General features: G+C 53.3%; 1 protein-coding gene across 1 annotated transcript in view; it reads left to right on the forward strand.

The window, feature by feature from the left end:
* Nucleotides 1–23,104: 23,104 nt before the first annotated feature.
* Nucleotides 23,105–26,749, forward strand: part of CACNA1E (calcium voltage-gated channel subunit alpha1 E) — a 114,035-nt gene continuing 110,390 nt past the window's right edge. The window contains exon 1 of the mRNA XM_075710071.1: nt 23,105–23,523. Within this exon, the coding sequence (XP_075566186.1) occupies nt 23,105–23,523 (419 nt within the window). The remainder of the gene's footprint in view (nt 23,524–26,749) is intronic.

Below are 26,749 nucleotides of genomic sequence, written 5' to 3' on the forward strand. Positions count from 1 at the left end.
GCGTGAGTCACAGGCTTTTCATACACTGGTGTGAATCACTCACACACAGCCACACTGATGACTTTAGTGACAACTGAAAAGAGAAAACAATCCCCCTACCTCTCCCCCATCACCACTACTGCTGCCACTGGGCTCCTGGCTCACAGTGACCCCAGAAAACTTCTGCGAGTGGCACCCTTTTGATGGCAGCTGGAGTTCCTGCTAACTTTCTGCATCCTGTGGTTGGGTTGATCCATGGATGCCACTGAGGATGCTCACGGGTGAAATGGATGGGTGGACACCGGGGTGACGCAGCCTGGAGAACAGCTCTTCTGCCTTGGTGCTAAGGGGGCTCTGCTTGCTAGTTTGGAGTGAGTCTGGCTGTGTGCTGAGCCATCCTTTGGCTCTTCTCTCAGGGCAGGGTGCATTTTGAGCCAGTTTTCCCAAGGCTGTTGTACTTTCCACCTCTGTCTCTCTGGGGACCATACATGGAGATCTGGAGCCCCATCCAGGCAGCCTGCTCGTCCCTCTCCCCCAGCCTGCTGGGGTGCCACAGGAGCGTCTGAGGCCCAGCGTGAGTGGCTGGCGATGAGCAAGAGATGTCAGGAACAAAGCCAGATTCCCCCCACAGCTTCGGCTGCTCCTCTCCCTAGTGCTGCTGGCTGGCAGATGGTCACGGCCAGCAGCTCGGCTGGTGGCTGGGATGCTCTTTGCTCCCCTGCCAGAGGCTGGGGCTGTGTCTCTGCTGGCCCCCCTGGGGCCGGAGGTGACTGTTTTAACACAGGGAAGATGCTTGTTAATTAACCTCCTCAGGGATCGCTGTCTGTCGCCTTCCTGGCTCCGCTGGAGAGAGCCCAAAGCAGGGGGGGCTGGAGGAGGCTGGTGGGGGGTACTGCCTTCTCCTGCCTGCCTGGGCAGGGGACCGGGGCAATCCCGCATTCCTCACCACCAGGTACAGGCTCACTAGGAATTAGCGCAGCATCCCTGTGTCCCCACTCAAGCAGTGCAATTGGGGGTGGGGTGGGTATTAAATAAATCCAGTGCCTTGCACCTCTGCAGAGCTCCAGGGAAGGCACAGGTGAGGAGCGGATCAGATGGGCTTCCCGGGTGCCCTCCAGGTGCCGACCTGCCCCTCGGCCATCTCCCGCGTCTTTTCCATGCTGCTTTGCTTTATTGCTGCCTGTTGCTTTTGCAAAAGCTCTTCCTGCCCCTCCCTCCCAGTGCTGGCTCCCCACCAGCGTGTCCCCTCCTTCCTTCCTGCTCCCCGTGGCTGAAATGAAGTGCTGGAGTATTTCAGGGATGTCAAAACATACCATTAGTCACAGCCGTGAGGCCTTGTGCCCAGGGAGAGGCTGCAGAGCTCTCTGTCAGGCTGAGAAATGAGCAGGGTGGGTGGGAGCCAGGGGATCGGGGGGCAAAGTCTTTGGGGTTTCTCCATTTTCGGTATCTCTGGCATCACTGTGACTTAGCTTTGAGCCGCGGGTTGGATCAGAGGTCCCCTGGCATGAATTATTCTGTAATTCCCCTGTGATGTTCAGATGTGGCATCTTCAAAATGAGGGGCTAGGTCCCCCCCTGCTTTGCTGGGGGGTTCTCCCCAAAAATACCATGCCAAAGCCAAGGGGACCGTCCAACTGTGTCCAGCTCCTGTGTTAGTTATCAGCTCAGAAGGGATGTTTTCCTCCTCTTGAGCACAGAGAGGTGTTATCTTTAGTGCTTTTCATGCCGGATTATGTGCCTTCTGCCTCAGAGCCCACCTTGTGTGGATTTAAATCAAATATTGGGTTTCCCAGGCAGTTGTTTAAGCAAGGCAGCACGGGCACCGAAACACCCGCTCCCTGCGGAGGTGCAGAGCCCTGCTGCGCTGCTCGCCATCCACAAGCATCCATGCTTCCCAGCCTGGCTCAGGTTTGTTGTTGTTCTATTTCTTTAGTACCAAAATACTCTATTTCCTTTCATTTAACAAGCAGGGAATGGGGGGTCCTGTTAAAAACACACTGAGCTCCTGGTGTAGAGCACCAGCCTGATGGCATGGACAAGACGCTAGAGATGCTGGAGCCTGATTTCGGCTCCCTCTGGTGCTGCTCCCCTTTCCCCTTGCTTAGCTAGGCGGCAGAAAGCTCAAACTTGTCAAGCTCCCTGTGGAAGGGGTTGAACTTCATCTTTTCCTGCAATTTTCTGAGGACCGCTGCCTATAAATAAGCACCAAACCAGCCGGAAAGGTGCCTTAAAGCACGGAGGTGTAGGCAGGCCTGGGTGATGATAAGCCTTACCCCTGCGAGCAGATCCCTGGAGAGGGCCAATTAAGCTGTGGATAATATTTTTATGAAGCTTTCTGGTTCAGCAAAGCATTTGCATTTCTCCTGCCTTGTTTTTCTAAGCTGCAGGCAGAAGGTGGGCTTTAACCCCTTGTTACCATGGGTGCGGCGAGGGATCTATCTGCTTTGTGCCCTGCAAATGGCACCAGTGCAAGTGCTCTTAGGAAACTGGTTTATGCTGGACAGCTCGTTTGATGTTGACCCTCCTTGAGGGTGACTTTTGGGGATGGGTGCAAGGGGGTGAAGGGCTCTCAGCAGCCTGGTGCTGCTAGCAAAGAGCCCTGGAGAGCTTGCTTCTTCCTGCGGGCAGAGCAAGCCTGCTCCCTAAAACCAGGGCAGCATGCAGGCAGGCTGCCTGTGCCGCCCTGCCTGCCACGGGGTGCGAGTCTTGCCAAGAGTTGGGGCTCGTGCGGTGGTGGGAGCACACAGGCACAGCTCCAGAGACAAACCCCAGCTCCGGTCTGCACTCGGGGCATGGATCCAATCCCTGTGGCGGGTGGGAAAAATGCAAGCCTCTCCCCTCGAGCCCTACGGCATCTGCTCTGCAAAGCCAGCATGCATTTGCTGAAGCTTCCTGAGCAGGGCTGGGAAATAAAACCTGGTTTAAAATTAAGCTGGGCCCTCCAAGGAAAGGAGCACCTCTTCTGCATGTTCCCATGTCCTGGATGAGCCCTGTGGTGGGCCAGGGTGGCTGCGTGGTGAGTTTTCACTGAAATCCTGTGTGCTGACTGTGCCTGAGAAAATCAGGCTGTAACTAATGGGAGTTGCTCAAGACAGTGGCTAATTACCATGATTAACTGAGCAACAGTTTGGGTGACTCTTCCTCCTGCTCTGCACTCTGCCAATCATCCCAGCCTCCGGGGAGCTGGGGCAGGATGGCACCCCGCTTACCCAGGGGTGTGGAGAGGAGGGTGGGAGATGCTGCGCAGCCCCCCGGCAGTGGGGTGGTCCGTCCAGCCATCGCTGCTGCCCTGCTTTCTGTATGAGCAGGGATTTTGCTCTCTGGAGGCAGCTAGTGAGGGAGCATTGGCACCATGGGTATGGCTGGAGCTGGGACCCTTCCTGGGGGGTGATACGGGGTAAGAAACTCTATCTTAAAAGTGCGAGTTGGGACATGCCGAGAAACAGGGTCCAGCCCTTGAGTTTTCCCCATCCCATCCTCCTCTGCGGGATTTTTCCCTCTTGTTGGGTCCCCCCTTCATTTCTGCCACATCAGACAATGGCTTTAGCTGTTTGATCAGCAGCTTAGTAAGCAACCTTAAAAAAAAAAACTGTTTACAAAACACATCTCCGCTGATGCTAAGTGAGCTTGGTTCTGTGGGCTGCCGCTCGCCGGCTCTGCTCAAAATGTGTCACTTGCACCGATGGTTATTTTTAGAGCTGAAGTTTGCAAAATGCAAAGGCTGGACAGGTTTTTCCAGGGTGCCAGATTCCTGGGAGGAGGAAGGGGGGACTGGGGTGATCTCTTGCTCTGTGCCGGTGCGTGGCGGCTGCTGCTTTCACCAGCATCCTCCGGTGAGATGATGCTCATGTGGCATTTCCCATCTATGTGGGGATTTATAAATCCTTTATGTGCCTCTCTCCTGGTCCTCCTTGCTTTGTGTTCAGTGATATTCTTGCCTCCCTACTCCACCTTCAGTGGATGGTGCTTCCCTGGAGGCTGCTCCAGGTCCCCAGTCTCTCTGCTGGGGCCAGCTGCTGTGCAGCCCTGCCTGTCCTGCCGGTCCCGCTCCTTGCCTGCACCTCCTGTGTTTCTGCTCCAGGAGCCGAGGACCCTGCAAATGGGTGCAAACTGCCAGGGAGGCAGCAGGAAGGGGTTGGAGGAGATGGGGAGCGTGGTCGCTCTGCTCCCTGTAGCAGCCGGGCTGTCTCCAAGTTCAGTTTCGGGGTGGAAAGGCAGCAGGAATGGGTTGGATGTTGGCTCTGCTCCCTCCCCAGCCACTCTGGGTCTGGATGGGTGCAGTGACCCTGTGCTTATGGGGCCCAGCGGCTGTGGGAAGCTGGTCCTGACAGAAGAGCATTGCTTTGTCCATGTTTACCTTCGTACCTGTCTATGCATCTCCTCCACCCCCTTCCAACCTGCTTCTGACAGGCTGGAAAGCCATTGGTCTTGCACCCTATACCCTAACCCCAGCCTACTGCCTGGCCTCTCTTAAACCCTCTCCTGCCCAATTTCTTGGCTCATTGCAGCTGGGTGCTGAGCTCTGGGGGCTGCGTCCCCTTCCAACCTGGGACTGTCCCAGAGCTGTCACACCTGGGACTGTCCCAGGACCATCCCCTCGGTAGCTCCTGGGGCAGAAGCTGGAGCGGGGCTGTGCTGAGTGCACCCCCAAGCCCCTCTCTGGCATCAAAAGCACTGCTGGGTCTTGGAGCGCTTCGTGATCAGAGGGCAGTGTTATGGGGGACAAGGGATGCCCTTGAATGCCTTCTTGTGTTGGGGTGATGCTGAGCAAGAAAAGGAGGAAAACAGCTCCTCATGGTGCAGCTTCATGGCCCAGGGAGTCCACAGGCATCCTGTGCTGGACCAGTGCGTTGCAGTGTGGTCCAGTGGCCACGCACAGGGGTTTCCCTGGCCTCAGAGACAGCAGTTTAATTGAAGTTGAAAGGCTTCTGTGGAATGAAGCTGGTTTGCACCAGGCAAATTCATGAGAACAATAGCAGTGAAGAGAGGGCAGAAGCTTTGAAATCACCCAAATTTGATGTTGCATGTTGGAATAGGAAGTTGAGGGTTTGAAGGCTTTAGGTTTGAAAGCCATTTTTTAAATCTGGTGGTGTTTTTCTTCTGGTGGATGTGATATAAAAAGCAAAATTGAAATGAAGCGTGTCTGCTGTGTTGGAGTAGACAAGTTTCCACTAGCTACAAATGACTTTTTTTTTTTTTTTTTTCCCCTTTCCTCTTCTCTTGGCACTTTTTTCCCTCAGCAACTTCTGGAGTTGACACTTTCTTTGCTCAGCAGGTCTCTCCTGCCCTGTGGATGGCTCCCCCGCTGCACCCTGGGCTGGCAGCACTCGCATGTGTTATTAAAGGTCTGGGAGGGAGAATTTCTCACTCTGCTACAGGATTTTACCTTTCTCGCAGTGAGTTATGGCAATGAGCAAATATTAGCCTTAGTCCTTGCTCTTGTGTAGGACCTTTGGAGAGGTGTTGCTCTTCTCGCAGCACTGCATGGCTGGGTTACAGCTGGACATGGAGCTGGGCAGCGGAGATGCTGCAGCTGACTCTGCCTGCTTTCTTTTCCAGTGCCTGTTTCCAGCCAACTGCCAAAACTTACTCAGTCATTCTCATGTCTCACTCGACTTACTTGTGACTGTCGTGACTTTGTTTTAGTCACTTTACTTGTTTTGCTCATGCAGAAAGCTGTTAGTGTTGCTGGGAGGGTTTATTAGCCTCAAATCTGTCACCTGTTTCCTACTTGTTATTCCAGGTAGTTAATTTTCTTTCTGCTCCTTGAGAGCTGGAGCTTGTTTTCCCCATGATTCCCTCTGGAGGAACATGGCTTTCCAGCCTCTGCCCCGGAGAGGGCTGTTGGGGTGATGGAGAGGGCTTTGGTGTGCCTGGGGATGGGGCTGCGGCTCAGACCTGCTGCTATCCATCATTGGGATTTTTGGGTGACTTGAGCTCGCTCGGAGCAAAAGCTGCAATCTGAATTAATGTTTTAATTATCTCTGCCTCTTCCTCAAAGGCTGTTCTCTGTTTTTAATTTTGGAAAGCTCTCATATGCGATCTCTCTCTTCTCCTGCTCCCATCATCTGTATCGTGCAGCTCACCCCAGGAAGCAAGCCGAAGGCGTGGATGCTTTCCCTGGCATGAAACACGAACTGCTGCTGCGGGCTGCGGAGCAGCTCCTGGAGAGCAAGCAGGCGGGCAGCTCAGGCACCGATCCCACCGGGGCTCCCGCCGCAGCCCCCGCACGCCGAAACAGGAGAGTTTCTTGGCCCAGGCTTTCAGAAGAGGTGTTGGGTAATGAGATGGGGAGCTCCTGCATTGTGGATCTCCTAAAGCAGCTTCTCCCAGGGTGGAGGTGATGGAGGAGAGTGTGATGCTTTAACCTGAGCACCTTGAAGGTGTCACCGGCTGCTTTTGTAAAGGTGGACCTTTGTATACACTAGATCTGTAACTGCAAGGGGTGTGGGTGCTGCTGGGGTGCTCTGTGCCCCGGAGAATGGCATGCAGAGGATGGAGCCAATTCCTGGGGCTGATGAACACTGTCACTTCTGCACCAAAGTGAGGAGCGGGGGTCAGTTCTCTGCAGCGCTGTGCTCCTCCTGCTGGGGGGGACATGGACAGGGGATGGGGCTCTGGGGCATTCTTGCTTTTTTCTCCATGCTTGAAAGAGGGGGAGAAAGGAAAGCATGTGTGTGCACACGTATGTGTCATACTCTAGCCCTGCCATCTTCAGAGGAGTATCCTACCCGCAGTGCTAATGCAGGAGAGCTGGGGTGAGGCGATGAGAAAAAAGGCTGAAGATGCTCTATTGGATCAAATATGTATTTTATTAATAAAAGGCTTGTGCTGTGATTTGAGTGCTCTGCAGCAGGAGCAGTGTCATGTCAAAGTGAGGATTTAAATGCTTTAAAAAAAATGAAGTTGGACAGATGTGAGAGAGCAACTTATGGTATTTTCATCTTGCTCTGTTATTCAATTGTTCCCTTAATAATTCAGTGGTTGGGGGGGGGGTGGGGGTGGGGGTGGGTGTTGGGGTTTTTTTTATATATATTGGAGGAGACCAGATGAGGCAAATAATTGAAACGTGGCTCCGGGAGCCACAGAGTAAGTACTGAGGCTTGACAATTCTCCCTTCCAGGTGATATTGGATTCTTGTTATTAGAAAACACAAGTACCCTGCACCAGGAACTGATCACCCCATCTCGTGCTCTTGTAGCACATCAATATTAACATTGCTTTATGGGATTGCATTGAGCAATGCTTATATCTGACCAGGTGAAGCTGTTTTGCTGTGGTGGTCTAAATTGTACTGGCATACTGGGGTGGGAAAGGACCCTTGGGTCAGAAGCACAAATGGAGGTCTCATCTGTATGTCGATATTTGGGTGTGTAAAATGAGGATTGAGGGAGATCTTTGAGTGCTGACCTTCCCAACCCCTCTCTCGATGTGGGAGTCCTCTAACTGAGGCTGGACCAGGTGGACGTAGTCAAAAGAAGTAGGTGCTGTCTGCGTGATGCTGGTGCCTTCGTGCACGTCCTGCACCGGTGCTGTTAAATCATCCAGGCTGCCGGCAGCTATTGCTGTGCATCACTGTGAGGAGAAGACAAGTAACCTCCCTTGGGTTGTGCGTGGTTCCCAGCACAATATATAAAAGCTGTCTTGAGGGGTGTTTAATGTCTTTCCAAAGGGCTGGGAGGTATGGGTGGCTTGAAATGTCTCCTTGCATGCTGGTTGCATTAGATGTCTTTGCTTGGATTTTAGCCCCTTTTCTCCCCATTTTTTTGGGTCTCTAGTTTTGTGGATTCAAGGGTTGAAGTCTGCAGGCTCTGGGTTGCTGTGTCCTGCTGTTTTGTCCAGCCAAGGAGATGCAAACATTGCATTGGGATATAGAAACATGTAAAAATCATTATTTGTGCTCTAAAAAAAGAGCTGAAAACCAATAGTGCTTCTTCACATTTTCAGGTGTCTCTGCTTTCTGAAGCTTTGGGGCCAAGGAGGGAGCAGAGCAGGCTGGAAGGGACTTCTGGTCTGGTCTTGTTTTGGTTGGGGAGCACTTTTATTATGGTGACCTCTTAATGATGCTTGGCATGGTTGAGGATGCTGTTGCCTCTGTTTAATCTTCTTGATGCCAAACAACTGCACTTCTTCCTGCCTTTCCTCCAAACTCATGCTTTTCCAAATCATGCTTGTTTTCTGGACTTCTTCAGCATCTTCCTTGGTGTGTGTGGTGTGGTGTTGGGGTTTTTTTGTTTGTTTGTTTTCTTTTCTCCCTGAGGCCTCCGTGGCTGGGGTTGCTTTGGGGATTGTCAGGCACAACTGCTCATCTAGTGCTGAGCCACGACTGCATCTTTGTAGCGGGTGCGTGGGGCTGGGCCAGCCCTTCCTCTTGGGAGAGCTGACCCCCATTTCCTGTCTCCAGGCCCCAGGGTTTTCAGAAATAACCAAAACCTCGTTAGGTCTGTAGGATCCCTCAGGCACGCAGCGGTGGATTGGGATGGTGGATTGGTCCCCGGATCTGCTGGGGGAGCTGGGGGCTGAGCTTTGCTCAAAGCATCCTTGTGGTGCTGTGCCCTGCACCAGGGCTGGACTGGCTTGGATGCTGCAGCCGGGTTGGGTGGCACCACCATGACCCTCTCCCAGCCTGGGATGGTGCATGCCAGCAGGGTGGGTGAGATGTGTGGAGAAACCTTGCGAGGAAGAGTGGGGAAAGCTTGCTTCAGCCAAAATACTGTGGCTCGGCCGCCCACTTGTGCCTGCCTGTGCTGCCAGGGGCCATCTCCCTCCCCGGTGCGGGACAGGGTGTTAGTCAAACGCCGCCAGCGTTAGTCACGTCAGGAAGTGTGCCGGGGACAAGGTGATGATGCCTGTGTGAGACAGGGAAGTCATAGGTAGAGCAGATTTTTAACAAGGATCACTTGGATCCAGAGGGGATTAATCGGTTCTGGCACAGCAGCTGGCACGGGATCCCAGGACACCATGAGGGTCGGGTGAGCCATGGCAAGAGCCGCAGGAGACATGGGTGGTGCAGCCGCAGCAGACATGGGTGGTGCAGCCCAAGGTGAGCAGCCATGGGCTTTCCCCTCCTGCACCCTGTGAGTGTGCTGGGGCTGTGCTGCTGCCGCGAGGCCAGCTAGGGTGAGGGGCTCGCTGCCTGAGGCTTTCCTGGATGGAAAACTTATGGCTGGGTTGGAGCTGGCTCTGGGCATGCTGAGGAGCATCAGTAGCTCCACGCAGGCTTGGCTGGTGACCAGACCCTGTCCCTTGTCCACTGCCATGCACTGCTGTGACCGGGCACTTGGCATGGGAGTGGGTCTGAGCCCTGTGCATTCCTGCACATCACCCTGGGGGGACGCGGTGGTCCCCAGGGTGAAGCACAGCAACAAGGATGGGTGAAATCAGGCCAGGTCCTATTGGGTTTAGGATGAGCCCTTGTCCCTTCTGCCAGCCCTGGTTAAGTCCCTTTAGGTGACAGCACTGCAGCTGCACTCTCGCCTGGGCAGCGTGGGGCCAGCCTGTGTTCCTGTGCCCTGCTTTGGACCTGAGGGTGAAGGTGCGGGGTTTACTTAAATAACCAGCTGCTCTAGTAGATGCTGAATATGAAAGCAGCAGTGAGGGACTGCGGTTAGTGTTAGCCTTTCGAAAGGAAACAAAATAGCAATCTATTATGGAAGGGTGTTTTTTTCTCTTCTTCCTTTTGACTTAATAATTTGGCATTTGCAGTGCAGGGAGTTTCTGGGAGAAGGCATGAAGCTGCTTATATTATGTTTGGTTTTTTTTTTTTTTTTTTTTTTTCTCCCCCTTGCTACAGTAGCTTTAGAAATTTATCATCACTGCTCTGGTTTTGGGCTTTTTTTTCCCCTGGCATATGGAAGTAGCAAGCTTGGAATAAATGTGATTTGTTAGCCGTTTCAAGCAGGCTGTACATACATGGTGCTCCACGTCTCGCGGCAGACAGGGATTTTTAGAAATGCTCTGTATTGGCCTTGTGTTAAAGCTTCCATGGGCTGCAGAGAGCACCCAAACCTTTTTAGAGGATGCATTGCTTGGTGTGTAGCATCCTTGGTCAAAACCTGCTTGGGGGGTTAGGCTGCACAGTGGGGTCTGTGCCCATAGCACTGCTTCCTGGGCTCCAGATGTGCTGGGCCACATCTGGACCAAGCAGCACACGATAGCCGTGTGCTTAGTGCTGTGGTCCCCATCGGAATTGTTCGCTTTGATTTTTCAAATGGGATAAGAAACCCCACAGGTGAAACGAGCTTGACCCAGAGGCGCTGGCTTGGCTCCTGGCCGTTTGCTGGGGTGGCGCGGGAGGCCCCCGGCTCTCGGCAGTGGGGTGAATACCTGGGCTTGCTCTTGGACCCACGCCGCACTACAGGTGATTCAACACTTTGGCTGGAGATCTGGGGTGGATGGAAAGAGCCTAAACCAACTGTGGACGATTCTTGCCTCTGAGAAGTTTCTCCAGAGGAGTAACTTGGGCGCTGAAGCTGCGTTGAGTCTTGTGTTTAGAAGTCCCTCAGTGGCTGTGTGTGATCCGCAGCCAGCCTTCCCTACCCCACGCTGCGGGGATGCTGACTGCTTGGAAAGTTCTTCATGGTTGGCTTGACAAATTCCTTTGTGCACTTGCTGGTGTTAGCAAGCCTCGCTGCTGAATTTCTGAGGCCAGTATTTCCATGCAAAATAAAAATGAACATGGTAGAAGTGAGCCACAAGCATGAGCAGGAAGGGGTAGCTTGGGGAGGGGTGTGGGTGCCAGTGGGTGCTCTGGCAGCCTGACCCACAGTCGGCATTGGGTGACACAGGGTGTCTCAGGAGGCACAGGAAGGGCAAATACTGGGAGCGCTGCAGATGCATATCCCCAGCAAGTGGCTTGTCTTGCACAGACTGAGATGTGGTCTGCGTGTGCAAGGCCAGCGATGGATGGGGAGATGTCCTGAGGGTGTGTGGGTTGCTCCTGAGAGATGGCTGGTACGTGGTATGTCTGCTCTGGTCTGTACTTGGCTGACAAAGGTTGTGGCCCATTTGTAGGAGTAGCTTTGGCTTGAAGGTGCTCTGTACTTAGGCTCAAGGGTGTCTTTGGAGGAGAGATGGGACAGGTTTATGTCTTGGTGTCCAACTGGTGCTTCCTCGATGAGGGATTGTGTCTGAGAAAGGGAAGGGCAGAGGAAGAGGGACACAAAGCCTTCTTCCTCCCCATTGGGATGCTAGAGTTGTTTCACTTGGAGGCTTTAGGCAAGAGAAAAGGACTAGGACAGACCAGTTGCCTTCACCTATTTTCCTTGACCCCAGTGCAAGTTATGAGCTGAGCATCACTTGTGGAGGGGGTGATGAGATGAGCATCGCTTGTGGAGGGTGACAGTGCTGGGTAGCCATGAGGCAGAGCCTGTGAGCAGCTCTTGGAGCTGGGAGAGGCCAGAAGCTTTGTCCCAGCAGCTGCTGCTTTAGGGGAAGCCTTGGTTTTGCTGGAAAGCCAGTCCTGGCTGCAGTGCTGACCCCTGTGGAGCCTGTGCTGGGTGCTCTCTGAGACTGAGAATCCCATCGGGGTGCTCGCAGGATTTAAGAATCTTCTGTTTTCAGCTGGGGACTGTAACAAATTGCTGGCCTGTTTGTAGGGGCTGTTCAGCCCATTGCGGTCAGAGGGAAGGATGTAAAACCCCAGGAAGCACAAATGTATTCCCGGATGGTGATTCTGTGCTAGGGTGTAGTGGGATGGGATTTTAATACAGCCCCAGACAGACCAACAGGCACTGGAAGAAGGCTGGAGCCCTTGCAAGAAGTTCTGTTGTGGCTAACACACAAACAAGGTTTAAACCCAGAAAATAACCTTGCTTAAACCCTACATGTTGTATGGGAGTCATGTATCAACTCCAGTGTGGGAAGGGTGTATGTGTCAATGCGGTACCCTTCTGGGAGGGATGAATTTTGGTCACTGCCACTTGGAGAGATGGAGTCGGGGGGCTGGGGACCACGAAGGATAGTTTCTTGGATCACCCCAGCTTGTTCAAACATCTTGCTGGTGCTCTGAAGCCTGCCAGCAGATGGTAGATGGCTGGCATGGGAAAAATCAGTGGCATTAAACTATTTAGGAAGGAGCGAGTGGGTAAGAGGAGAGAGGAGGAGTGACGCTGCCAGAAATAGCATTGCCCGTTTCCGAGTTGCTGAGGCTCGGAATGGTCTCTGCTAGTGTCCAGCATGAGCTGGACAGCATGAGTGGTGAGGGGGAGCAGTGCCAAATTACATGGCAGTGCTGGATGGCCATGCCATGCCGGAGGAGAAACCCCTGGGCGGCTGCAGGCCGAGTGACATACGCCGGCAGTCTTGCACTGCTGGTCCTCAGCCATCCTTGAGATGCCTAAAATTACAGATGGCAGTTTCCTAGTGTAAAAAGAGCTGCGTGCCGCCCGCGGAAGAGCCTCGTCTGCCTTCCCAGAGACAGAGAGGGACGGATGAGGGGGCCACCGATTAGCAGCCACTTCTCCGTTCTGCAACGTGATTGCCGATGTTTGCAAATACAGTAAAGTCCAAGCTCCAAGCACGCACACTGCTGTAAAAGGGCCAATTTCATGATAGAGTTATGAGCTAATTCAGCTGTTGGGCATTATTTCAGTAGAGAGACGGGGCTGACAAGTGAAGCAGTCAGCTTGGGTCAGAGCAAAGCTCCTTCTAGGTCTGTGCTTGGTCTGGCTGCTCAGCCAGAACTGCAGAGGATGCTGGGCTGGACTGGTGTGTGTCTTAAGAAATACAAGGAATAGCTTAAGAAATAGGATGTACATTGCTCTTTGCCTGCTGGATCTTTCCAGGCTCTGGCTGTTGGCAGGGCAGAGCTTGGTGATTGCAGCTAGGCTGCAATCCTGGCTGTGCCTGCTCTCCTCTCCTCTGTGAATTAATCTCATCCTTATTTTGAGCTCGTTTGTGCCGTGCATAAGTGTCCCACAAAGCAGCTATCTGGCAGGAAGGTTGCTTTTCTAGAAATTACTCTGAGTAACGTGCTTCAGAAGGATGAAACAGCAGTGATGAAACAATGCCACAAATAAAGAGGAGAAGAAGGGGAAGCAATCATGGTATTAACAGCTCGATGCCAGCAATTGTAGCAAACTGATAAAAGAAGATAAAGCGGAGCTGGAGAGCTCTTGTTGAAAGAAGAAACATTTCGAGGAGGAGAGGGAGCCCGATGATACGGCAGTGGCTTTGATCCCAAAGGAAGGTGCTGGAATTGCGGGCGCTAATGAAGCAAGGCAGATGGTGATAAGCACCATTGTTGCTGGGGTTTGGAGGGGGAACTGGCACCAGGAGTTGGGGGCAAAGCTGCGTAGCTGGAGGGAGGGGAGGTCACTGATGGCAGCTGGGGTCCAGCTGGACTTATCCAAAAGAGCAGTACCTAAAAATGCTGTGCTCTGTGCCTGTCCTCTTGCCTGGATGGTTTCCAGAAGTGCTAAAATTTCACTTGGCACTTTAGTGAAGCAGCTGGGCTCGTGCCCAGGCTGGCTTAGCCCACGGTTCCCCACGGGGTCCAGGAGCGTGGCTGTCTTTAGGAGCCAGAAGGAAGCATCCAGGTTTTCCTGAGCGATTTGGTGGTGTCCCCTGAGAAGGAGAGGGGCCCTTGGGACTTCCTGGGTGTGTGTGCATTGGGTGGGAGGTGAGGACTGGGCGCTTGCTGAGCCTGGTTTTTAGTCCTGGCAGATAAAGCAGGATTGCCGAAATGTTCTTTTTAGCTCCCCATAAATATTTGTTTTTCTCCCAATCTCCCATACCGTAAGAGATCAGGGAGACACTGGGCTCAGGGGATGAGCTCTGGGCATGTGTGCAGCTTGGAGTGGCTGAGGGTGGCAGGGACAGGTGAGGATACGGAGGGGGAGGAAGGGCAGGGGCAGGCCCAGGCTTTTGCCCCTGAGCAGCTGAGTGACCTGGGATATGCTCTCCTACCCTTCAGACCCAGCAGGGAAGCTGGTTGCTTGCTAAAGGGTCCTCAAGGCCTGATTTGTGCATCTGTTATGCACAATACCTTTTTATTGTCCATTTATCCAGCTCAAGCCAGGATAAGGTAAAATGCAAATCCACTTGGTTCTCTGCAGTGTGCAAGGTAAATGGGGAAGGGTTATAGAAGACCTGGGTGAAGGAGCAAAAGGAAACCCCGCCTTTCCTCCTTTTAGATTGAATCAGGAAGGTCTTGCTCTATTTACCCAGTAATTTGGCCTGACTGTGTGATGCCCACCCTGTCAGGGGCTCCGGCTTGTTCTTATGGCTGGTGAGGACCTCGCAGCGGAGGATGCATAGCACACTTTCTTCTCCCAGTCTTCAGCATGGCAGGACAGACTTATTCTCTATCCCCTTCCCTTCTTCACCATGCAATCTGTGCAAGAGACTGTCTTTTTTTTCTTTGCACAAACAGTAAGACCTTTTCAGTGAGTACATAATGAGAACAAAAGTCAAAGAAGAATAAAGCCTGCCTTTGCTCACCTTTAAAGCATCCCTTTGTTTTAACCTCTCAGGGGTGCTGTGACTCCTTGTGCCAGGAATCTGATGTTTGCATGATCATATAATTGCCTTTGTGGGTCTATTAAGTAATGACACACATTGTGGCTTGTGAGTCACCTCGGTGAAGGCACCGTTGGAAACAAGAACTTTTTCTCGCTGGCTTTGCTAGGTTAAACAAGGATTTTGTTATTTTGTTAAGTTTCCTGGCTGGAGGGAAGGAGGGCAGTCTGAAAGAGCTGCCACTGAGCCTGGTGGGGGTGAAATGCAAGGAGAGAACCCAGAAGGCTGGCCTGGGAGATGGCCACGGAATGCCATCCTCCTGTGATGCTGTAGTCTGAGCCGTGTGTGTGTCCTTCCTGCCCCATCCTAGCAGGCAGTTCCTGGCTAAGACAGACATTTGTTGAGAAGCTGTAAGCTGTAGCATGAAGCCAGAGTTGGGGCATGTGCTGGCAATTCCTGGGATGCACAGGGTGCCATCCAGACCCACAACCACTCTCTGGGGAGCCCAGACGGAGCAGCTCCCTGGCCTCATGGTCCATCTTGGGACCGTGCGCCTGCCTCGGCATGGGGGAACAAACTGTCCCCGGGCCAGTGTTCAGAAGGCCTGCATGCTTCATGGCTCCCTGCTTTGCCCTTCCGTATTTGTGTGAAATCCTCTTTGTATCTGTGGTTTCAAGCTGACCTGGGTTTCTGATCTCCTAGATAAAAAGCAATGTCCTGTTCTCAGCCCCTTCCCACGTGCTCCTTCGTTTCAGGTGCTCCGAAGCGAGGAGCAAGGGCTGTGCTGTCTTCTGCCAGCAGTGTTTCCCAGCGACCGGTCTCCTTTTTTTTTTTTTTTTTTTTAAAAAAAAAAAAAAGCATTTTGTTTCTCTGTTGCACAGCAACTTCTAACACACCCTGCTTGTGCTGGCAGCTCCTGCTCCTCTCTCTACCTTGGCAATTCTTGCAGCTGCTTTTAGACTGAGAGTGATGGGGACTGATGTTGAACCCTGATGTCATTTGGGGTCACTTGTCCTCTTTGAAAGGAGCTAGCTTGGCTGAGTTACCAGGCTCGGCGGCACTGCTTCTCACATCCCCGGGTGCAGGGGCAGCCGAGGTGTGACTTGCAGAGCCAGCTCTGCTGCTGCGTGCTAATTAAAGCATAAATTCAGGCTGTCCTCAGGGATGCTGGTGCTCTGTCTGTGACTACCTGCATGTACCAGCTCTTGGCTTGCTAAATATCTGGGGGATGGCGGGCTGGGATGCAGAGACACTGCTCTCCCTGTGCCCACAGCTGGGCAAGGGGATGGTTTTGAGGCCTATGAGCTTGGGGCTGTTCCCATATGTGCACTTGATGTTGGCGTTGGCTGGCTGCCCTGTGTTGCAGGAATGACAGGCAGCCCAGGAGGATCATCGTGCCTTTCTGAGGAAAACCTCCTTGTGCTGGGAGCCGGAGGGAGGAAGGCAGTGTGGCTCTAGAGGAGCCTGGAGCAGAGTTATATTCCTGGAGGGTGGCCCGGTGATTACAGCTGGAAATTATCTTAAGAAGTCCTGGCTCTGCCCTTCTTTGGAAAGCAAACTCCTAAGGGCACGCTCTCCGGCTACTTGTATGTATAGCTCCAAGCAGTGCTGGTTTCTAGACGCTGCTGTTGAACAGATCGCAGCTTGCTTTCCCATCCCCAATTATTTCTATTGCCAGGCTCAGTCCCTTGCTGTTTGCAGAGCAGTGGTGCTGTGCTAGGTGAGCACAAGTGCAGCAGTTGCCTGCCGGAGTGATACCTCTCCCTTTGGCTCTGCTGGGGGGAAGAGCTTGTACAAGGAAGGGAAACACCGAGCTGTGCCAGGCATCATCCTGCGTTCCCCTTCTCTGCCTGTGGCCGATGGCACATGCACTCTCAGGTCTGCTCGTGCATATTTTCTCTGCCTTCCGGGGGGGAATGGGGATGCTTGTGGGGGTTGGTGCTGGTGTGGTGCTGGTATTGGGGGTGGTAGGTTGTAGGCATGATGGGCGTGCGATGAGGGGTACCTTGCCTTGCGATGCAGAAACATCTGCATGTCTGGCACTGAGGGGCACAGGAAGAGGTGAAGAGATGAGATGGTCTCAAAGGTGATGCTGGAAGAAATTTGGGTATTGGGTTGTTTGTCAGGATGGGCATTCCCAAGCACTGGGGCACCTTGCTGTCCATGCCTGGTGCTACCCCATCACTAAAATCCCTGTCAGGCCAGCCAGAGCCCTGTCCCTCACTGCTGCCCCAGCAGCATCATGCCTGCCCTGGCTGTGCACTGAAAGCATCCTTGGGCCTGGGGCTTGCTGCCTGTGGCCAGTCCCAGAGCTGGGCGTCCTCCTCCCCTGGCAGTCTCTGGCTCTTCCGCCTCTCTGTGCTGGAGATGGAGGGCTGATTTCTCTGACGTACATTTATATAAATAATAGTGGGGTTGTTTAACAGTTGCTCTAAGGAGAGATGAGATAATTTCATGTTTTGATATGCTGAATGCTGATTCCCCTGGGAGCAGTGCTCTGCAGGAGGGCTCATGTACTTGGGGCTGTGCTACCCCGCTGCTGGCACGGGCAGAGCCCTCGTACCCACCATGGGCTCACTGGCCTTTGAGATGCCTCCCAGTTGGGATGGGGTCTGAGCAGCAGCCTGGCCCCATCCAGACTCAGTGTGTTTTTTCCCGGGAAGCAGAAGCGGTGCTCAGCCCCAGGGAGTGGGCTTTGCTGCTGGAGCATCATGCCAGGTGTGAAAACCCTGGCATGGTAGAATAAAAGCCGTTTCCCAGACAAAAGGATGTCTGATGTCTGGTGCCAGAGCATCTCCCGGCTTGAAGCAGCCCCTGGGTATTTGGAGCTGTGCTCTTTCTTCCATCTGATCTTTGCAGTCATTCCAGGGGTCTTTGTTGTAGCGTCTTGGCTCTGTGAATGCCCAAACAATAGTTTATTATATGTGAATGGGTGATGAGAAATGAATGTTCCTTGAGAAATGAACCAAGAGGCCCTTCTTTGATTGCACCATGTCCCTCTGCCCCAAACATGCTGGTGTGTGCGGGTGCTGTGTTCCCCTGACTCTCCTGTACCAGGACCTTTGACCTGCCCCTTCCACCTGCACCTTTTGCTGAGCGTAGGACTAGGTCTGTGCAAGGAGCATTTGCCTGTAAATATCTCTTCTTTTCTTTCTTTCCCACTTTGCTTAAGTCTCTGTGTTACTGGTGTGGTACAAAGCTCCCAGGCATGGGATGCAGCGCTGGCTCTTGCTGGGTACCAGGCGTGTACCAGGGACGCTGGGAGCAGCTCTTCCCAGCAGAGCCGCTGCAAACCTGCTGGTGGCAGGGTCTATGGGAGGCGGGTTTAATCCAACAAACTTTTCCCCAGTAACAAATGACTTGACTAAAAATAGCTCACCCTCGCCAGCTGGCTCCCTCAGCCACCGTGCCATGCAGAGCCAGCCACCACATTTGGAGCCAGAGGGGTCTGGAGCTGGCCTGAGCAGGCTTCACCCACTGTGGCATCCAGGCTGCTGCAAAGGGAAGTGCACGTGGTGGGAGAGGAAAAGGCCACGAGGATGAATCAGTCACTCTCGCAGCCCATCTGTCTCTGTTTGGAGGGGCCCCACGCTGAATTTCTTCCTGGCGCTCTGAGCTTCAGTGCTCTGCTTAGCCACACTTAGCATGAGCTCTCCTCCTCCCCTTGAGCAGGGACTAATAATTAGCAGCTCGGGGTAAGCACGGCTCAGCGGAGAGAGGCAGATGGCATTTGATTGTCCTGAAAACCAAGTGGCTTCCGTGGCCTGGGAGAGGCAGGTTAGTGAGCTGGAGGGAAGGGGTGGCAGGGGGGGGATTTGGAGCATCCATATGCCCCAGGAAGGATGGAGCGGGGCTGAGATGTCTCAGCAGGTGAGTTCCCAGGGAGACTAGCCAAGCTCGGGGAAGAGACATCCGTTGTGGGCTGGAGAAGCAGAGAAACCCTGCCTGGCTTGGGGTGTCCCCAGGATGCTTGGGGGCAGCATCCTAGATGCTCTCCTATATATATATATACATCTTGCAGAGTGGTTTGCTCTTGTGCTGGTTGTGCTCTCTCCTTCCTCATTCAGGAGAGAGGAGGGACACTTGCTCACAAGGGGAAGCAACAGCATCAGAGCAGCTTCTTGCTCCAATGCTGCTGTCAAAATCATCCCCCAAATCCCCAGGGAAGGCTGCTGGGCTGATGGACCATGGTTGGAGGAGGCTGGCAGCTTTGCTGCTTGTGGCATACAACACAGCCAGGGTTTGCCCATCCTGGGCTGAGCCTTTGTGCCCTCTCCAGGAATGGGTCTCTGCTTCCCTGCTCACCTGGGGCTCGTGGCAGCGCTGGAGCTCAGCACTGCGGTGCTGGACCCTTGTGGTGCCTGGGAAAGATCAGCCGCCATGGGCCAGCACAGCATTAAGCCTTTCTGCTTTAACTCTGGGGGTTTTCTGAAGGTTATTCAGATAATGGAAGCTCACCCAGCACCTTAAGTGCTGAGTGTAGTTATTATGGTAATACACAGTTACTTGGCTAAAGATTTGATTGCTGCCACTGTAACACAAACACATACACAGAGAAATCCCCTAAAAGGAATTTCCTCTTCGTAGGTCAGCGGTGCTGCTGGGAACCTGCTTCTCACTGCAGGTCTTTATTAGTTAATGAGCTGCTAGAACGAAAAAATGAAGTATGGTATGAGAGCCCAGGGTCTCCTGCCTGCAGAGGCTGTGTTTCTTGGCTGTGGCATGTGGTCTGGGTTGAGATAACAGGGTTACCTTGGCGGTGTGTGGTTGTCTCTCGAGGATGCTGCAGAGGACCCATGCGTGTCTCTTCTTCCATCACTTGTCCTCTGGTGCCGAGGTCTCAAAAAGGCTGTTCTTGGCGGTTTGTGGAGTGGGATGCTGCCCTGGGTTGTGTCCCGTTTCAGCCCATGTTGATGTACAGGCCAAGGGGCAAGAGATGCTCACTGCACTGTCCCTGTTTGACTGTGGCAGTCCCACTGCAGGAGGGGATGGATGGATGCTGGGAGTGATCTCTCTAATGAGATCCCCATTAGACGGGGTGAGCTCCGGCTGTGCTTCGTCACAGCTGGGTGGTCTGTGTCCTCAAGTGTCCCCTGGGTTGTGCTGGGAGTATTGCTCTGCTCCAAGCCACCACGCAGGTGAAAGAACAAGTGCCAGCATTTTTGCAGCTGAATATCCATATTCTAAGTGAGTTTGACTGCTCCCAGTGCCCTGTGGCCATGGTTTTACCTGGATGACTTCTCTGCTACAGGAGCCAACAGTACATTTCCTGACTCATTACTTTTAGACCAAAATTTGGGAGATAAGAGCCTCTAGAAACTTCATTTTCTGGTATTGAAAGCCTGCTATGTGTCGCAACAGCAGCTGTTCCTCAGCTCTCCTGTATGAAATGCAGCCAAATGCACCATTGGGTGCAGTGCTGTCCTCTGCTCCTGCAGCAGCTGGGTGAGCGGGGGACAGCGGGGGCTGCCGGGAGCCACGTGCGGCTCTGTGCCACGCTCTTGCCGCGTCCCGGCCGCGCAACCAGGGATACAGACAGTGAGCATCAGCCAGAGTCAGTGGTGGGAAACCACATGTGGTACCATGGGAGGGTTGGACAGGTGGATACGCTGTCGTCTTTTACTTTTTTTAGTGATTAATTGTCATTAACAGAGCTGCAAAGCCATCTTCTGCCCAGCTGTTAACAGGGAGCTGTGCGGCAAACCCGGGTTTATTCCCACGCAGAGGCTGATTTGCAGCTGGAAGAGTTCAGAGGCACCGATATGCACCTGAGTTGTATGTTATTAAGCAAACCCGGTGTGGAGGCAGGGCTTCTGGCCGGCTGCGTGGTCACAGCTCTGGCCACAGCCTGTTCCCAGCACATATTGAGCTGTGGGTTTCCACTGACGGGATCAGAAAACAACTCTGTGTTTTCAAAACCAGCAATGTCTTGGCTTGCCATAGATTTCCCTTTTGCGGGAGGCAGGACTGGCAGAAGCTGAATTACATGAACAAATGTGGTGTTTTTCCCACTAATTCAGATTTTGTGTAAAAAATAAAGTGGGTTTGTTTTCGGTGTGAGGGGCAGGGGGGGCAAAGGCTAGAAGACGGGCAGATGTCCTGATGTCAGATGCTTTGTACGCGGTGCATGGCATCCTGTGAGCACCCTTGTTAGCACGTAGCTTCATCAGCTTTCCTTAACAAAATGTTCTGGCATCCTCCTTGTCACTTCTCTGGAGGGAATGTGGCTTGTTCTGCTGGCAGCATAAGCCCTGTTTGCTTAGGTGGAGGCAGAGCTAATTATTTCTATTTGTTTCATCAAACTTTCTCAGTGTTTCATTTGAAGGCTCTGCTTGAGCTTTTTCACTTGTGTCCAAGCCTGGGAGTCACCGGTGTCCCTGGAGCAAGCCTGGTGGGAGATGTGTTGGTAGGCATCAGGAGAGCCGGTGCTGGTGTGGATGCTGGACCTGCCCCTGGGATGTGTCCTCGTTTGTTCTTAGCTAATTGTCCCCGCCGCTCTGCTGCAACCACGCCATGGCTGAAACCTGGAGTGCTCATGCTTGGTATGCAAGAAAGCCTCCTGTCCTCCCCAAGGAAATGCTCAGGGAAGAAACAGGGCTGCAGAATGGCTTTTTTTTAGAAAACAAACACCCCCCCCCCAAAAAAAAAAACCCAAAAAAACCAAAACAAACCCCAAAATACAAAACAAAAAGAAAAAGCTCCCAACCCCCAAAGAAAATCTGGCATGGCTGGACAAGGAGTTAAACTTTAGCAGGGGAGGGTTGAAAACAAGAAAAGTGATATGAGAAGGAAAGGCATACGTTAGGAAAATGAGAAATTGTAAAGGTACCCAGGACTGGATTGAAAAAGTAAGTAATTAATGCCTTTAGAAAAAATAAGTTGCATGGGTAAGCAAAGTAGTGAAGAATCTATTTATAGCTTTCAGCGGGAGCAGCCAAACTCCTTATCGATGTGCTAATTAATTTGCCAAGGCTCTTAACGGCAGTTGCCTTTTTCTTTCTGGAGAGCTTGCCAAGGGGTGAGTATCCCTTGGACTGGGCAGGTTTAAATTTGGGGGCAACTTTAGACACTGCATATTTGCAATGCAGCACCACAGACCTGAAGGCGATAGGATGCTTCCCTGGCTGTGCTGTGTATCCCTTCCCCTGTGGCGTGGGGATGTCAAGCTTATTTTGGCTAGCATGGGGGCCCATGCTCTGTTTTTCCTCTTGGTTACTCTTGGGTTTGTTTTTTTTTTTCCTCTATTGAATTTCTTTTTGCTCCTGGTGTGGTGATTTCCCAGCCTTTCTCCTGGCCGTTGTTCTTGCCTCCCTGTTGCTCTGGAGGAGCAGTTCAGGTGTCTCCAAACAACACCCTGGGAAGGGGTTAAGATGACCGATACGCTCAATTTGCTGTGTTATTGCCATATTTTAGAGGGTTTAAAACCTCCTTTCCCTTGCTGGGTTGTTTTCCCCCATGTCAGGGATGTAGTTAGGAAGGGGGTGACAGCCCCCGTGTGAAGCGCCTGCTGCCTTGCTCTTTTTCTCTTGTCCCTTCTTTCAGCTCCATCATGGGCAAGGGCTGGGGTGGGGGGGTGTGTATGTGAATTTCGGGGACTGCTGGAGTGAAGCCCTTCCTGCAGCAATAACATGTTGAACGGAGCTTCTCCAACATGAGAATAAAGCATTTCACCATGACAAGGCTTTGGGTGTATTCTCAGATGCAAGCATCTCCTGTCTATAGAGCATCATCTATTTTGCTTAGCCAAGGAGCATTGCTCAGCGCGGTGTTTCTGGCAGCGTTCCTGAGCCTTTTGCTCCAATGTGCAGTTTCCGAGTCAAAGCCGCGCTGATATTTCCTACATCCAGTCTCCTAAGCTGCTGCCTGTCTCTGCCAGGCTGCCCGTCCCTCATCGCGGGAGCGTGGGGCTGGAGGGGGCACATGGATGCTCTGGGCAGGGATGCTCCAGCGCTGTGCCCACCTGGGAGGCAGCATGCGAGGGCACTGCACCATCTGCTGGCATGCCTGCTGCTTGCATGGCCCCTGCCTGCGTGGGCAGCTGAGTGCAGGCAGCGGCTGGCTTTTTGGCGAATGCATGGCTGCCTGCTGGGCTGGAGGGGGAGAACCGTGCTGTGGGTTACCAGGTCATGTTCTCAGCTGAGCTGTGCCGTGCCAGCCCCCAACCCTCTTCAAAAGCAAAAAAAAAAAAAAACCCAAGAGAAAAAACCCCCCAAAACCCCCCTCAAAACCCCATGCAAACCCAAAAGCAGCACAGCAGTGGTTTGATTCAGGTCTCCCAAATCTCCTCTTTTCCTGCCCATGAGACAACGTGGGGGCTCATCACATTGTGGTCCAGCCACGGGGAGCTGTGCTGCTCCAGGGACCCCAGGGAGGGCTGGCTGTGGGGTCAGAGCGCTGCGGGTTCAAGAGGTGCAGAGTGCCCGGATTGGGAAGGAGGAGGAGAGCAGTAAGGCAGGATGTGCTACCCCTTCCCCTAGCCTTGGGGTCCAGTGCTGTGTGCCTTGTACCTGGTTTGAGAGGGTCTAGCCCAACAAACCCAGGACAAATGGGACTTTCAGTTGGTGTGTGAGGAAGGGAGGGAATTGGGGGGCAAATGGAGCAAATCCCTGAGCCTCCCCTCTCTGTCTTGTGCCCCTCCAGAGTGATGAACTACAACAGCACCAAAGATGCTGGGATTCGGCACGTGCTCCGTCAGCACCCCGGCGCCGGGCAGGGGGGCTGAGCTGGATGCTGCCTCCCCCCGCTACCTCCTGGCCCTGCCCGAGGAGGAGACGTGGCGCAAGCACCGGCTTGGCCTGATGCAAACCACCCAGTCCTGCAACCTGCTGGAGCCCGAGAGCCTGGCCGAGGCCCTGGTCTCGCGTGCTGCCAGCTTCGACGCCCTTTATGAGCCCCGGTCCCGGGATGCCGAAGCCGGCACGGAGATGGGCAGCACCTTCGACCTGGGGCTCGGCCAGTACGTCCCCGTGAGCCCGGATGTTATCAAGCGCCGGCGGGGAGGACTGATCGAGCAGAGGGACATTATCAAGGCGCATGAGGCGCACAAGATGCAAAGCACGCCGCAGGCGCGGAGGAAGGAGTGGGAGTAAGTACTGGAGAGCCCCTAGCCCAGGTGGGCAGCCGGGGGGAGCGGGAGCGTTCCCAGTCCTCTGTGGGGCTTGTGGGGGGGCTGTGGGGTGTCACATCAGTGTCACCCCCATGGAGCAGCCAACACCAGCCGTGCTCAGTCTCCTGGCACTCCTAAGCTGGGCTGCTTTTCCCCATTGTGTTTGTTTTTCAGGGAGGATTTTTAAAGGCAGGGAACAACTTGAAACAGAGGGAATGAGGTATTTTGGGTTTTTTTTTCCCTCACTCTGTTACACCTCTTCTGGGTCCTTTCCTGTCTCTGTGCTCTGAAAACTGATGGGATGCGTGGTCCTGCCTCCAGCAGCTGGGACCTCGTGCAGCACCCATCCTGCCCTGCCCTGGGGCTCAGCACATTCCGCAGGTCCTGCAGGGCTTGGGCTGGCCTGAGCTGGCTGGACCATGGTATTTTTCTGATGGTGTGAGTTTGCGGGGTGTGTGCGCGAGAGATGGAGAGAGATACCAGTGTGTCGTGTGCGGGAGGCAAGCATTTGTCAGCTGAAATGGTTAGAGGTGCTTCTCTTGGCTCTGAGCTGGAGGGAGGCATCTGATGGGAATGGTGCAAAGAAGCCCCTGCAGGTGAGGGGGTTCCCCAAATTGCGGTGCTGTTAGTGGGATGGAGAGCCTGGCAAAAGGGAACTTGGAAGTTCTCTGTCTCTGAGGACTGGCTGGGATGAAGTTTCCCTTGGCTGCATAGGGGCTTTTGGATGCATTTGGGGCCATCACCTGCTTTTACTGTGCCTTGAGCCCTGCTGCAAGGGGATTTGTATTTAACCATAGGAAGTGGCCAGGTCCCCCTGAATCGGAGCAAGCTGGAGACATTAACAAACCTGGGAGAATGGAAGAGAAGTGCTTGGTAAAGCTAGAACCCACTTATTTTACTTATTATTTTCCTTTAATTTTTTCCCATAATTTGTCTTGGTGCTGCAAAAGAAACCTAGCTCCAGGTCCTGTACTGTTCTCTCTTGCCCAGCATTTGCTGCACAAACTGCATTTAAATTGTAAGGTTCCCCCCCTTGTGTCTACTCAGCAAAATTTCCCGGGATAAGCTGCTGCAGAACATCATGCTGCAATATCGCTGGTCTGGAGCAGCTCCCTGCCTTGAGCACTTTATTTGGGGAATAATCAGTGTATTATAAAACAGTGGTGTGGTGAAGGAGCTGGGAGCTCCTCTATTAATTAGATGTGGCATGTTGTTTCGGTGAGATCCAGGTTAGTGCTCTGCCCATTTGAAGCAGGTGGGATTTCTCTGGGATGCTTTGCACAATGAAATTGTTTGTGATGGCACTGAGGCTGCTCTTGCCTTTTTTTTTTTTTTTTTTTTGGAGGGCAGCCCATCAGCGAGGCGGGCTCTCCCCAGCCCTTTCAGCTCAGTCCTCATCCTTTTGTGCCCAGGGAACCTCCTGGCCGGTGACTCAGGAAGCCCTGCGCAGGGGAAATAAATTGACATATGGGCTCGGCAAGCGCTCTGTGCCTTGTTATCTTTCGCGACCCACCAGGGATGCCAGATGAATAAATCATGGCCGGGCAGGAAGCAGAGGGATGGCCTCGCTAATTGTCGGCTGGCAGAGCGAGTTCCTAGAACGGCTGCTCGCTAATTAACTGCCTGGATGACTACAGCTCTATTTTGTGGCAGGGAGATGAAACTGGAGCCCTTCCTGCTCATACCATGAGGGATGTGCCCCTTTTGCTGCCACCGGCTTCTCCGTCTAGCAGTAACTCAAACACAAAGCCTAATATTTCTGTCTCTAACGCAATGGGAATACGCAGGCGGCTGCCATCCCAACCTCTCCCTGTTTAATTGTGTGTTTCCCCAGGCTGGTAGGGTCCAATTTTTGCATTTCCCAGCTCTTGGATGCTTGGTTTTGGTATTTCAGCCTGCTTTACAATGGTTTTGTGGGTGTGCATGGGGAATCACGTCTACGGCAGGCATCCCTGAACTTTGGGATGGGCTGTCCTCCTTCGCCAGCCCGGGTTTGTTGTTGTCAGGGTCTGGCCTTAGGGTGCTCTCCTTGCAGCTGCCCAAGCCTGTGGCCTGCAGGAGGTGGAGGTGCTGGCACTTTGCAGAAGCCCCTGCTGCCAGGGGAGACACCGGGCTCTGGCATGGACGGCAGCGCTCAGGCTTTGCAGACCTTGTGTCCCACCGAGGACCAGAGAGCCCCACTGCCCGTCCTGGCCAAGTCAATTCCTGGGGAGCCGGTGATCTCAACACGGCAGGCTGAGTCCCAGAGGGCTGGATCCATATCTCTCCCAGAGTTAGGTGCCCTGATACACCTTCAGCCCACAAAAACCCACATGCCAGATGCCCCTGCTTTAACATCGGACTCCTAAACCAGTGATGTTTCCCCAAAGACTTTGCCAAAGTCCAGGCCAGTGTGCAGAGCTGGTAACCCTGGTGCTATGGATGCTCTCTGGAACTAGATGGATAGCATGTGGGAGAGAGAAAACAAATTGATTTACTTATCTATGATTTTATTAGTAATAATGCAAATTCCCTGTGATTTAATTTTTGGAAGGGCCAATGTTGCAGGCGGGCATGGGTTGAATCGCCCTAAGGGCTTTTGCCTGGGAGGTCTCATGCTAAGACTCCCAGTGAGCACCAGTGAGCATGGAGCTCAGCCATCGGTGGGAGTGGTACTCTCCCGTGGCCCCAGCGTTGTGGTGGACATTAGATGGAACATGGGGAACCAGGAAAATGGCTTTTCTGCTCAGCTTTGAGCTGTGGCAGACCCAGGGGGATGGCCGGCTTGCCCACAGTGTCAGGGCAGGCCCAGAATAACTGCTTCCAACCCCCCCCCCCCGCCCCTTGTTGCCAAAACTTGATGAGTTAAGCCAGGGTGGTTCAGAGAGGTCTGCACCTCCTTCACAAGGCTTCTGGGGAGTTTTTGGTTAAACATTGTGCTCTGAGTACTGTCTGTCTTACACGAGTTAAACCTGACACGTGTTTCCAACATGAGCCTGCCTTGCTCAGGACTCCGGGAGTGACTGGGTAGCTGCTGGAGGTCCCCTCCGGGCTCCTGTTTGCCAGCTGTGGCTGGGTGGCATGTGGTGGGGTGGGCATGGGGAGCGAGTGCCACGTGTGCCTCTCCTCTGCTGCATAAAAGACCTCTGCTCCCCTGGGCTAGCTTTGTCTTTGGAGATGCAGCATTCCTGGTGTGCTGCCAGATGTTTGCCTGCAGCCGCTCTTG

The sequence above is a fragment of the Pelecanus crispus genome, chromosome 5 (genome assembly GCF_030463565.1).
Source record: "Pelecanus crispus isolate bPelCri1 chromosome 5, bPelCri1.pri, whole genome shotgun sequence".
Classification (NCBI taxonomy): Eukaryota; Metazoa; Chordata; class Aves; order Pelecaniformes; family Pelecanidae; genus Pelecanus; species Pelecanus crispus.